This window comes from Narcine bancroftii, chromosome 6, assembly GCF_036971445.1.
Source record: "Narcine bancroftii isolate sNarBan1 chromosome 6, sNarBan1.hap1, whole genome shotgun sequence".
Taxonomy (NCBI): Eukaryota; Metazoa; Chordata; class Chondrichthyes; order Torpediniformes; family Narcinidae; genus Narcine; species Narcine bancroftii.
The window spans coordinates 8,077,009-8,091,266 of NC_091474.1; the positions used below are offsets into that span (position 1 = coordinate 8,077,009).

General features: G+C 39.5%; 1 protein-coding gene across 12 annotated transcripts in view; it reads left to right on the forward strand.

Moving 5' to 3' along the window:
- Window positions 1-14,258, forward strand: part of znf512b (zinc finger protein 512B) — a 74,795-nt gene that overhangs the window by 22,417 nt on the left and 38,120 nt on the right. For all 12 annotated transcript variants that reach the window (XM_069883833.1, XM_069883835.1, XM_069883834.1 and 9 more), the window contains exons 3-4: window positions 6,360-6,433; window positions 13,821-13,990. In XM_069883833.1, the coding sequence (XP_069739934.1) occupies window positions 6,360-6,433; window positions 13,821-13,990 (244 nt within the window). The remainder of the gene's footprint in view (window positions 1-6,359; window positions 6,434-13,820; window positions 13,991-14,258) is intronic.

Below are 14,258 nucleotides of genomic sequence, written 5' to 3' on the forward strand. Positions count from 1 at the left end.
TTGTACAGAGAGCATAAAAGCCTTTCTATCAGAGCCAGCCCCACCAGGACTGAGGAACAGCTTCTTCCCACCGACAATGAGAATGCTGAATGACCAAAGGAACTGCTCACATTAACCCTCCGAGACTCTCATATTCACAAAACAATATTTATTTATCTTTATCTGTGAATGCTTGTCCTGCATATGTTTTGTTTGTCTAATGGCTGTGTGTCTGCACTGAGGACCGGAGAATGCTGTTTTGTCAGGATGTACTTATGCAACCATGACAATAAACTTGAACTAGATGGAAAATGTTATTAAATGTAGATTTCTGTAATTGAAAGAAGGACAATTATTTACATTGTCCAGGACAAAGTAGCCTACTTGATTGGCACCTCATTAATTTCCATAAAATTCATTCTCTCCGCTAACAATGCCCTGTGATTGTGAAGTACCAAATGCCTTGCAGCTTCTAGTCTGGCTATTCAAACAGCACCTCCCAAACCTGCAACCGCCACCACCTTAAAGATAAGGGCAACATGCAGATGAGAATAGCTTCATCAGAGTTCCCCATTGGAAATATTTGACTAGTCTTCCATCATTGCTGGATCTAAAACCTGGAGCTCCCTGCTCAATCACAATACGGGAGTACCTTCACCAGAAGTGGTTCAAAAGACTGCTTAGCACCAGGATAGGCAAAGATTCCCAGACTTAAAAAAAAAGCTAAATAAATAATAAACCACACTGGACATCAAAGATTTTACTTCCTGAACACTTCGATGCATCTTCTGGGTTTTTGGCAACTGATCATGAAAATCGCCTTAAAAGTTTCCTATCGTGTACTGTTTTTCAGACACAACCTATTTTTGTGATTTCATGTCATAGTTTCAATTATGCTTCAAGCAGACAAAACCATGAGGTGCAACTTGTCATTGAAGATTCATTTTCTGCATTCTCACTTGGACGTCTTCCCTGCTGATCTTGGTGCCGTCAGTGACGAACATGGTGAACGGTTTCACCAGGTCATTGCAACCATGGAAAAGCGCTATCAAGGCAACTGGAATCCATCAGTGCTCGCCGACTCTTTTTGGACATTGAAATGAGAGGCATCAGATGCTAACTACAAATGAAAATCAGCGGCAAAACAATTTTAGGTCAGTTGAATTAACGCAATGTGTCAGCATCGTTAAGCTAAATTCAATAAAAGTTATTTTAATGTTTCTCCAATTTCCTATGTGAAATTTTCTTTGTGTTCAACTTGAAGTTGCCTTATCATAATCCCCAATTTGTTTTCAAGAAGCAAACCTTTTGGAAAAAAAATTGTTGTCCAGTGATTAGCTCACAGTTATTTTGACTTAAAAATCTGGAACAGTTCTTCTTTAATATCTGCAACTGCTCTCAAATACTAATCATGTTTGTTATATGGATAGAAATATTGACTGGAATTTGTGAGCAGTAGCAAATTAAAAGCTCTCCCATGTGATTTGTGAGGGAAGTTTCCCACAGAGCTGACTGATTTTTGTGTTTGGAATTTCACTTTTTCCGCTCATTGGTTCTGTAATCGATCAGATTTGAAGCACCCCTCCCTTCCTTCCAGCAACCCATCATTATCATTTGAGCTGGCTATCATATTAAAGAACCCACAGATTAACATTTTGTTTTAATGAATGCCTTTAACATTTGACAGTCCACTAATAAAAGATTGGAAAATACATTTGATCACGGTAGAAGCTTAAATAAATATTTTGGAATGTTTTTGAAAATAAAATAAATTGCAATCGATTTAAAACTAGGCCCATTTTGACCCAGTTTGTTAATTCATAACCTTATACCATGTCATAACACCAGATTATTTTAGAATGAGGCTAGCCTGTAAATTCCTCACCCTAGAAATTCTGTCATGAAGCCCATGTTTACTTGTTCAAAGCAGCTAAATGAATATTAAAAACATCTGTTGTAGAAAATCGGGAACACTGTGTGAGCCACGAAGTCTGTAATTTTCCTCTGGGTCCTTCAAGCGCTAACAAATTGAATTGCCTGGACGTCGACAGTGTCATCTAGTGGTGTGCAACTTGCAATTTCCCGTGTGCATGCACGGGCAAGGATGGCGCAAACTTCTCAACTATCAGTCCTGCTTTGTGAAAAGTATTCGCTGAGCAGGTTCCAGCCTGTTGAATTCTTAATGGAGAACTGGCTGCAGATTAGGGCTTGCTTCTTGTCCTTTGTGGCGTTTCCCTTAACTTCACACCGTACTCCTCACACTCCCTCATTCCCTCAACATTAACCATATTGACACAGCAGTGAGATGGGAATCCGGAGTGAACATATAAAGCTGATTCTACTGCATACAAACACCATCCAAGAGGCCTTTAAATAAACGTTTGTTGGCTTGCTGAACCTAGCAGTGCACTGTTTATTGCACTTTTCCAAGAATTTCTAGAGTGATTATGTTCTCAGTGATTTTGTTGGAGAAGGCTGAACGCAGCATAGCCTGGAGGAGTGTTGAAACACTTCAGAGTTTCATGACAAAATGGCTCAACTGCAGAAAGATTAGAGTGATTGTTAGTTTGAGTGTTAGGGAGAAGCCTGTGCCTTTGGAGTCATCATTACATCCCTCATGGTAGAAGGAAATTTTAAAGTGATTTTAACAAGATAGGTTAATGGTAAGTTGAATAATTATATTTCTGAAAAGATTCTACTGGTGACTACAAACAAATGAACAATTCATAATTGCTTTATTAAGAATGAAGCACTTTGTATCTGTTAAGCAGCTGAATTTAATCAAGCTGAACTGCAGTAATTTCCAGTACATGTGCATTCGCTTTCATTCAGCCTTGTTCCAGTGGGTTTCTCTCTGTGGCCACTGTGAGGTCAGGCTTATTATAAGCCCAAATGATTTCTGGATTGTATGCTACAATGTTTTTAATTAGCAACAATTTGGCGAGGCTTATGACCTTGCAAATTAAGTTATAAATCTTTGCTTATCCTTGGAAATATCATTCTCTTCACAATAATGAGATATTTCCCTCCTTTGTTTTTATGTATCATCATACTTGTATGTGAAGTTGCATAAATTGCACATGATGTGGGCACTTTTTATTGGTAAATGCCATTCTATTTGTAGCAGTCGGCGAAGAGGGGAGTGGCAATATTAATGCATCATTCAAACAAAATGTAATTTAAAAAGGCAATCTTTACAGCCTCATTTGACTGTACAATTGTGTGCTTTGCATTATGGATTAAAATCTTATTATTTTAACAGTTATGCAGACTTTTAAAGTAGAGAAAAATCTAGTATTTAATTTCAATCTTGAAATATTCAGCCAAGTGCAGGCAGCGAAGATCTGACAATCCCAGTGTTATGCTATTGAAGGCATTGAATTCTTGTCCGCTCCAGGTATTCTTCCACGTTCACATTCTTGGATATGTCCTTCGAGTTTATCTCACATTTTTCGTGATCAAAACTCATATTTTGTTGTCCTTTATCAAGTTACATAACATTATGATAAGGCAATAAAGTCACAAGATGTGTGAACTGAAGATTGTTCTTTCACCTGCTTCCAGGTGCAGACTGTTGAATGCTTTCAAGTAGCTATTCTCAATGGGGGTTGCGTGGCTCCCATGAGGATCACAGTACATTTAAGGGATGCTACAATTTTTTAAATGTTTTCCATGTAGTTGGAAGGAGAGAAGTAGGGAAGAAACCAACTTAACTTGATTACCAAGCCTTTGTTTGGCTATTAAAAACACAAAATGTCAGAAAAACTCAGCAGGTCAAATATGCCCTTTATGTAGCCATGACTAACATTTTGGGCTTGAGCCCTTCAGTAAGGTAGGAGAGAATGCCAGCAGGTGTCTGAACAAAAAGGGGGTGGGGTGATGATAGGTGGATGTGAGGAGGGAGGGGGGATAGCTGGGTGAGTAAGGGGGAAGGGAGGGAAGAACTGCAAAGGTGAGGGGAAAGAAAAGACGAGCAAGTTTAGCAGAAAGCTGGCTGGAGAGAGTGCCCAGATGGAAAATAAGGTGTTGGTCGGGGGTGGGGGGGAGGTGGGGGGGGGGGTAGGAATAGTACAAAAGGCCATGGGCAAGCATGCAAGTCTGGGAGTGTGACTCAGAATTGAAATGGTTGGCTACTGGGTCACTGTGGTTGCGGACAGAGAGGAGGAGGTGCTCAGTGAAGTGATCTCCCAATCTGCGACTGATCATTCTGATGAAGAGAACACCACAAAGGGAGAACTGGATACAGTAAATAAGACCTCTGGATGTACAAGTGAGGTGTTACTTCATTTGAAAGTCCTGTTTGGGCCCCTGGTCCATGGTGAGGGAGGAGATGTGGGTGCTAATGTTGCATCTCATGCGGCCACAGAGGAAGGTGCTTGGGGGGGGGGGGGGTAAAAGGTGGGGCGAGATAAGTGCGCGAGGGAATCACAGAGGGAGTGGTCCCTACAGAAGGCTGAGAGGGGAGGAGAAGGATCCTGTAGTAAGTGCTGGAGATTCCAGCAGATGATGTGTTGGATGCAGAGGCTGGTGGGGTTGTAGGTGAAGATAAGGGGGATTCTATGTTTGTTGCATCTGGAGGCAGAGGGGGCCAGGGCAGATGAGCAGAACATGGAGGAGATGCAGGTGAGGGCTGAGTTGATGGTGGTGGAAAGGAAACCATGTTTGTGGAAGAAGGCAGACATTTTGGAAGATCTGGACTTAAAGACCTCCACTTGGGAACGAATGCAGCGGAGATGGAGAAATTGAGAGAAGGGATGGAATCCTATCAGGGAGCAGGGTGTGAGGAAGTATAGTCCAGATAGTTGTGGGAGTTAGAGGGTTTGTAGTAATTGTTGCACTGATAGAAGGGACTGCATTCAATCCAGATTTGCTCTAAGGCAGTAGAGCAGGAGGTCAATATAACTCTAGTGTCTGTGCACCACCCACTATTAATGTGAAAGCACACAGCGCCTCCTCTCCCTTATCCGGAATTTGAGTTCCGATCCAGTCTATGAATGATGAAACAGTATTCTCGGATAGCGGTGTCCGAAATGTTCTTTGTTAGCCAGGTAAAGATAAACTGGCAGGGGGAAAAGAGGTGGGGAGGAATTTATGGGTGTTTTTCATTTTGGTATCAAGGTAATTTAATTGACAGTACTTTCAGTTGTACGAGGGTAGGGAGGGATAAATGCAGTCTCTGTGTGTTACAAGAATGTTAAAAAAGATAATGTGTGTTTGGTGAGTCTATGAAAATTAAAGTAAAATATTCAAAAAAAAATTTCAGAGCTTTAATCTGTTGTCTGTGAGTTGTGGAAATGGTTCATTCTATTCATTGCATGTGGCTTTTGGTGGTGAGAATGGACGTATGCATTTGCTGTTACTTGACCCTGTTGACACCCCTCTGCACTTGAAAGCCACAGTTCACCTCAGTTGGGGTCACAATAACCCTTCTACAAATTAAACTAGGGCTGGATTATTGTAATGCACTTTGTATTGGACTATAAACTTGCTGCTGTTCACCACTGATGGTCTGCTTCAAGCTGCCAAGTCCATTCTGATTCTATCCAGTTAAGCACTCAATATTAGAGAAGGCGACATCAGTGTGAAGTGGGAAACCACCTCAAGAGAGGCAGCGTGCTGACACTTCTTCCAATACTTTCTTGGACAGATACAGCAGCAACTCTTTGTTTCATGTTTTTTTTTCCTCGTGTAGGCCAGCTCTATTCATTAGGGCATAGCCATCCAGGTCATTGGTAGTGATACAGAGTTTCTTAGTAAGGGCATAAGAGACTCTCACCCTTGGCACTTGCTAGTCTCAGTGCCTGTGCCATATGATATTCCACATGGAGCCTTACTAGTTCACCAATCAAGGGGAATAAAGGAAGCTAGGTAAAAATCCACAATTTTTTTTGTCTGTCATTGATGTTGTTTTATATTTTAATGCTGAGGTGAAATCTTCTGAGACTAATAATATGATTGACTCAATAAAGCTCTGCTCTTGACTTGAAGCAGCTTTGCTATTTTGTTTAGAATTAAATAAAACAATTTTTGAATAAAAGTTGTGAGCTTAGTGTTTATTTAAACAGGAGAGTAAAATAGTATAATTACTTTTAACTTTATGGTGGATAGATAACATTGGCGGTGGATCAATCAATGGAAGGGAAAATCAGGCGTCTTTTCCTGTGTTTCTTTATTCAAGCATATTTTACAACTGTAATTCCATAGAAACATCTTGTCATATTTTCATCTTACTTGAATCGTGATGTTAACTTAACTTTCAAAGTTCAAAATTCCAAAACTCGGTGCGTTAATCTTTGTATCAGTTCACAAATAAATGTTTGTGTATAATATTTAAGGTTAATAAAATTACTTTTGTCTGAGCCTTGTTTTCTATCATCTAGGCCACGCCGACAAAATAGAAAGCAGACGGAAGGGAAGACACAAAATAAAGGACAAAGATCTTAAGGAGATCCCAGTAGGTAGTTTGAACCATGGATGTTTGTAAACCTAAATATTCACTTGTATAATATGTATTTTTCAATTAAATTACTGGGAAACTAATGTAAATATTGATACAGACACATGAAATTGTATGTTAGTTTGACTGAGCATCTGTCACCTTTTTAAGGTGAATGTCCATTTAAAAGAATGCACATGCTTTACTTAAGAGCGTGAACATCCTAAATTGCAAAATTTGCATTCTTATCTCTTAGTATTGTAAAATTAATCTTTAAAAACCTGAATAGAAATGAGATTGTACGTTTTCAAAGGGCATTTTGATTAAAAATGAAATCCAGCAGTGAATTGTGCTACATTTTTTCATTATTTTCCTGATAATAATATAAAATGCTAGTGTTTCTTGTATTTAGAATGTAAAGAAAGATCAGGAACATAAATCAATATTTGAGAAATACTTTCCATATAACCAACATGAACGAACCAGAAAGTGAAATACCTCATCATTAACTGATACTTGATTAATCATGTTGATCAATAATCTTTATGAGAAAAATATGTGCGTATCTGATTTGTTATCTTGAAATGATCTCCATTTAATTAATTCCTTCATAATTATAATCCAGAGGGGAAAAAATGTCAGAATTATTTACTGATGAGACAAATGTCCCAGATAATGCCAAAGAAAACGGTACAAGTTAAATCCAGATAGAAATAATGATTTGGTAAGTTTTTTTTTCAGGTTGGAATGGCTATAGAGTTGGTAATCACAGTACGTAACCTAAATTACCTTATATTCGGCATACAAGTTGAGTCTTGAAACCCTCAAAAATCTCTCCAAAAAAAAAGAGGGTTGACATATGCCAGATATACTCATGAGACCTTAAATCCAGCTAAAAAAAAAACCACTGGATGGCAATTCAGCCTATAAGTCGACCCTTGAAAACCAATTCGGCGTATTGGTCAATCTTTGAAAAAACCAAAGACCCCAACTACAACAAATTTTCATTGCAAATTTTTATTCAACCTTAAACGCTTTTATAATCCTTCAAAATCACAATGATCATCTGAGGCAAAGATTGCGGCCAGCACATCCATACTCTCTGTTTAAACACTTATCGTGCAGGTCCCAGTCTGCATCTGAAGTGGAGGCTTCAGCTTCGTTGTCAGGGTCCCACAATAAATCCTCTTCTGTGCATCAATTACACGAGGGATACTGCACTTTTGAAATGATTTTATTACAGTCTCTACTTTCATTTTATCCCATGCTTTGAGCACGAAATCACACAGCACATCAACTGATGCAACATGTATTGCCCTGCCCTTTGTAAATGATTTTTCTGCACTCATCATCTATGTATTCAATTCCTCACCCTCATTGTCTTTGAATGGCTTGTTTAAGCAGACATCAAGAGGTTGCAATAGAGACGTCTAACCACCTGGGATAAACCCAACCAACAAATTTTCCCCTGCAACCGTGTCTGCCTGTCCCGCATCGGACTTGTCAGCCACAAACGAGCCTGCAGCTGACGTGGACATTTACCCCTCCATAAATCTTCGTCCGCGAAGCCAAGCCAAAGAAAAAAGAACTTTTAGTGTTCTCAGTTAAGTGGCTAGGAAACATATCCCAGACCAGCAAACTCTGTTCCTTGCATAAACTGCCTGGCCACCTGTTCCACATATTGTCTATTCATACTTTTACACCATTTTCATCCACCCATTCTTTTTCATAAAAATGAACAAAAATACCTGCTGGGAATTTTAGGTTTAACTTCATCCTATTGGCCATGCACGATAACACCACAGTAAACCTGGTCCTTTCCTGGCCTGTACTTTTGGTTTGCTCAGTTTTAACACCTTTCCATTCCACTGTTCTATTGCCTATCATGTCGAAATTCATGGGGGTTTCATCCATGTTTCTGATATTTGCCCATGCAAACTGGTGTTTCTGCCAGTTTCGTAAACTGGTAAAAACTTACAAATTTATGTTCAAAAGGTTTTGGTAGGTTTCTGAGCAAGTTTTGTTTTTTGTTGAAATACCAGATTTTTCCTGTTCATGAAACGATTCCACCAACCTACTGTAGCTTCAAAGTCATCACTAAGGTCTGGGTGCAACTTTCCCCACTGCGGTGCAAATATTCTTATTTCAGGTGACTGTGTCGCAATCTTGCCTCTGTTCACGTACCCATTCTGCAACATGATTTTCCAACTCTGGCCAATGAATGATTCCTCTTCTCATCAAACATTGCCTTTTTGGTATTTTTCTTTCTTCCTCCAATCTCTTATCAACTTCTCGTGTACATCAAATGTTCTTGCAGCAGCGGAGTTGTTGGTTTTCTTGGCCATTTCTATGACATTTACTTTAAAACTCACTTCATACTTTTGTCGTTTTGATGGAGCCTCCATGATAACAATCACCTCCAGCCCACACCCAGCAGATCTATTATCATTTTTGGAGGTTGGCTTATACGCCAGCCAACAACCAACATCTCCGGCGATTTTTGGGGGTAGACATATAAATATTGAAACCCTTAAAACAAGGCTGAAAAAGGGAAAAAGGGAGGTCGACTTATCTGCTGGTTGACTTATACAGTGAAATATATGGTACATAAACCAAAGGCAACAGCATAGAAATGCAGAAAAATGATGGAGAAAATGGAATTGAATATGATCATCTTCAAGCGTAAAATAAAATTCCCAACATGTCCTCAGAATCTGGTATTAAACAAAGAATAATAATATTCGAGAAGTGAGAATAAAGAGTAGGGCAATAGTAAATACTGGTATTATTCAAGCAAAAGATAAAATATGAATGAGTTCTTGTGCCCAGGATTTGCTTGGACATTTGAAAATGTTGCTAGTTAATTGGACCGATGGATAATGGCAGTGTGAGTGCTGGACATTACTCTCAATTCCAGTTAATGGCATTTGACTCCAATTTAAACAAACGTTCATTCCAAGTAGAAGCTGCGATAGTAGGTGTTTTTTAATTTTCAAATGATTCAGAAGCCACCTTCGGAGGATGTGATTTTTGATGTGCAAGTTGTGCAAGGGTTCACATCAACAAAGTGAAATTGTGCAGGAATTCTCTACTTTGTTTACATTTTTAAATGAAACATTATGAAATCTCAGGAAACTAACGTCAAACAGTAATAGTTAACCCTTTGAATTACCAAGACACCAAGTCATGCCAAATTTGTGGCAGTGATCTTCTGCAGAACTAAGGCTGTGCAAATTTATGGGTGTTGTATTCAACTTGTTTGTATATCCAGTGGGGTAGTTGCATGCCTATATGTTAGAAGATATAATGGAAATTTAAAGGGAATATTGAGAATTAAGTCGAGATTAAATTTTGAGTTGAATGTTAGGGACTTCATGTGTGTCCGTAGATGTCAGCTTGGATTAACGACACTGCAGACCCAGAGCTTGAGGAACAGACAGCTGTGGATTTGCAAGACTGTTCTCCAAAGGCTAATACAGGAGACTGAATGGGGAAGGGAAAGAAGTAGCACTGGTTCAAGTAATATCTGTATTATCAGAACTACAAGCTTTTATAATGGGAAGGTTAGTGATCAGGCAAGCTGAGGAAAACGTATAAATGCCACTCATCTTTCAGCAGCCCTTGGTCTTCATGCTCGCAAATGGCAACCTGTATAATGAAGCATGGCTCTACGGCTAACTGAGAGATTAATTAATGATCTTCTAATATATGATTCCCTGGACAGAATATCCCTGTACTTGTATGCAAAATCAAATCTGTAACTCACAATCTCAGCAGGATATCTGAGCCAAAGCACATTTTTAACACTTCTCTGCTCAAAGCAGTAAATACATCTTGTACATCATGATGGTCTTCTATATAAAGTAAACCCCTGTTATATGGAATTCAAGCAAGGTCAGTGCTTACACATCGGTGGGATTGATCTTGCTTCTTCTGAGTTTCACAAAACTGCAAAAATAGTTGTGCATGTATCTTTTGTGACCTAATTCATCTCAACGGCAATTTCTCCTTGGAGTTCTAACCCTGCATAGTCTGCACTATTCCGTGGTTTTTGAATTGTACTTTAAAATTTATGAAGTCAATTCTGCCCTTCTCTAAGCTGCTGAAAGATAAAATTGCAAAACTGATTGTACCTGGTGTTATATCTCTGCCTGAATCATTCTCAGCAAGATTAAAATCACACCTTGCAAGCCAAGACCAGATATCATGTGATTTGCCATGATGGATGTGTTCTTTGACATTCTGTCGTCCCTCTCTTTTTATCATAATCGAAAACTTGTGAAAAAGATTGTGGGGTCATAGAGGCATATACCATAGAACAGGCCCTTTGGCCCAACTAGTCCATGTTGACCAAGATGGCAGTCTGGGCTTGTCCCATTTCCTGCATTTGGTCCATATCTCTCTAATCCATTCCTATCTCTAAATCTGTCCAAATATCTTTTGGGCATTGTTATTGTGCCCACTTCTACATTTTCCTCTGGCAGCTCATTCCAGAAATGGACCACCCTCTGAGCGGGAAAAAAAATGGACTCTCACATTCTTCCTAAATCTTTCCCTTCTCTCTCTAAATCAATGCCTTCTACTCCTAGAAACATCACTGTTGTGGTGGGGGCGGGGGGGGGGGGGTGGGAGGGGTGGGGGGGGATCTGAGCTTTATCTGTGCCTCACCTGATATGATAATAATCCTCTTTCAGATCACCCTTTTCATTTTAGGGAATAAAGACCCTGCCTATCCAACCTTCCCCTGCAACCTCAACACTTCTATTCCTGACAGCATCCTGGAGAAACACATATCTGAAAACCCTTCTAATTTATTCATATCCTTCCAATAGATGAATCCCATTCATTTGCTTTGACTCCCCACAAAGAGAGCCTTGTTGATCCTTTACAGAACCCTTTTACTCTTCATGTACCTGTAATAGCACTTGGGATTCCTCTTTATCCAGCCCACCACCTTCATCTTGTATTCTCTTTGATTTCCCTCTTGATTTCCCTTTTACGTTTATTCCTACACTTCTTGTATTCATCAAGGGAATTGTTAGATTCAGACCTCTTAAATCTGACATAAGCCTCCTTATCCCTGGTCAGAGCCAGGATTCCTTAAAATTACCAACCTTGTCCTTCACAGTTACACCACACTTTTCAGCTATCCCCATACTTGAAAACATCTTCTCCCAATCAATTTCTTGCCTAATTGGTGGTAAATATTTATTCTTTGCATGCAATAAATTCACAATATTGGAAGCTTATGCTATGCATTCTTTTTACTCAATTAGGTTTCATCTGAGTCAATGGAATGCATTCCAGAAGTTGGAGTAAAACAATTTTACTACTAAATTATAGGATCAAGGCCAAATTTCCAATTCTATTCTGTTCAAATTGTTGTAATTTCTGGGTATCAGGCATATTTAGCATTTATTCAGCCTGCTAAATTGAATAAATGGCATGTCAAACATTGTCCTTTATACAGCAAAGGTGAAAATACATAACTGACATTTCAGGCTTGAGCCCTTCATCGAGGTATGGAAAAATGTCGGCAGGCATCCGAACAAAAGAGTAAGGGTGAGGCATGGTTGCAAAGGCAGGAGGTGATAGGTGGAGAAGGGAGGGAGGGGACAGCAGTGAGCAAGGGGGAGGAAGGATGGTTGGGTAAATAGAGGGGCGGAGGGGGAAACTGGGGGAGAGGAGACCAGGTAAGCTGAAACTGGGAAAAGTCGATGCTAATACCATCTGGCTGGAGAGTACCCAGATGGAAAATTAGGTATTCTTCCTCCAATTTATGGGTGGTCTTGGTTGGATAATACATAAAGACATGGACAGACATGTCAGTATGATCCCATTTCAGTTCTGTGCTAGATCGCTTCGCTGAGCACCTTCACTCTGTCCATACCAGTGATAGAGACTTCCCAGTAGCCAACCATTTCAGTCCTGTGTCACACTCCCATAATCGTTCGTCTATGGCCTTATGCACCATCCCCACCAAGACCACCCGTAAATTGGAAGAACAACACCTGATTATCCATCTGGACACTCTCCAGCCAAATGACATTAACATCGACTTCTCCGGTTTATGCTAACCTGTTCTCCTCTTCCTCCCCACTTCCCCCTCCCCCTTCCAGTTTTCCTCCCTCTCTGTTCACCCAACCATCCCTCCTCCCTTTGCTCGCTTCTATCTCCTCCCTCCCTTCTCCACCTATTACATCCTGTTTTTGCGACGACACTTCCCCTTCTCTCCACCCCCCCCTCCCCCCACTGTTTTGTTCGGATGCCTGACGGCATTTTTCCATACCTTGATGAAGGGCTCAAGCCCAAAACGTCGGTTATGTATTTTTATCTTTGGTTCATAAAGTCCACTGCTTGACCTGCTGAGTTTCTCCAGCTTTGTGTTTTTACTTCAACCGCCAGTGTCTACATATTTTCATGTTGTACTTCTGAATGACTGGCATATTGAGGCAGACAAATCTGTAATAGTATCTGTGTGGGGTTTTGGAACTTTGCAGAGATACTGCTATAATCAAAAGCTCATGTCTCAAACAGATGACTGGAAATCTGGCCTGAATTTTGGATGTTGATTTTTTTAATACTCTAATGTTTTAAGACTCAACAGAGCTCTTTGAAAACAGATATTCAAATACATCCCGGCTATCTCATAAACTGGATTTTGAGTAAAACCTATCTTGTTTACATAGTTCATTAGATTCTGCAGGGATGCATATTCTTGTGTTCTGTCAGAAACTCCCCTGTGCCCAAAGTACTGCTCTCTGTTAAATTGTTCTGTTTGTGTCTCATGTTTATTGGTTGCGCCACTCTGCAAAATCCATGTATTCATCCCCTGATTTACACAATGATGAGCTTCTGATGGACCAGCGGGGATCTAAGCTCTGGTGTTGCCTGAACTAACTGTGGAAAAGTGCTACTCTCCTTTTGAATTGCTGTAGAAAGTAACTATATTTCATGCCAGCTAATTCTTGTGGCCTTCTTCAGATTTTAGAAAACATACTATGATTTTCAGGTCATGTTTTAAGTCCACAATCTCTATAATTTCTATGGTTGAATTGTTGTATTTGTGAATTGACACCATTACATGGTTGAAAATTATGATCCGTTCAAGGTAATGAAAGTCCTGACCTGCAGAAATCTGTCTTTGCACAATTCTCCTTGAGTTTTTTCAAGTATTTGTTATGCATTTATAACTGGATTCAGTGTATATACCATCAGTTTAATTAATGAAAGACTTATTGGAAATGCATGCAGAGCTATATGATATAGAGAACTACAGAAAATGTTTCTGTCTTAGAAAAAAAAATCAGTTTATGGACGGCTCTGCAGAATGGAACACTTGAAAAACATGGGGACTGCCTGCAATCTTGCAATGCTTGCTGTAACCAGAATATTTTAATTGCAGGTCATTGATTCAAAGAAAAGTAGTCATAATTGTCTACAATGTGAAGCCTCATTTGTATCCAAGTCCCAGCTGGAGAAACATAATCAATGTAAACATGAAGAAAGAGCGCAGGCAACAGAAATGGTTGAGAAAGTTGCAAAAACAGTTGGTCGAGGTAGAGGAAGAAAAAGGTATGTTGTTTTGCATAGAACATCTTCCACGAGGTTTCTAATGTTGGAATTTTTAGGGGGAGGTTTAGTATTTATCCCTTCTTTTCTGAAGTATTTCCATGGTAACAGCTTATTTTAATTTGCAAATGAAGACACGTATATTATTATTGGAACCTTTTAAGTTAAAGCCATTACTTATGATGTTCAGAAATAAAAGTTTTTCTTTCCTTCATCAATTTCACTGTAATTTTCAAATGAAGCTGTGGCCTTTTAGACATAACAGAAGCGT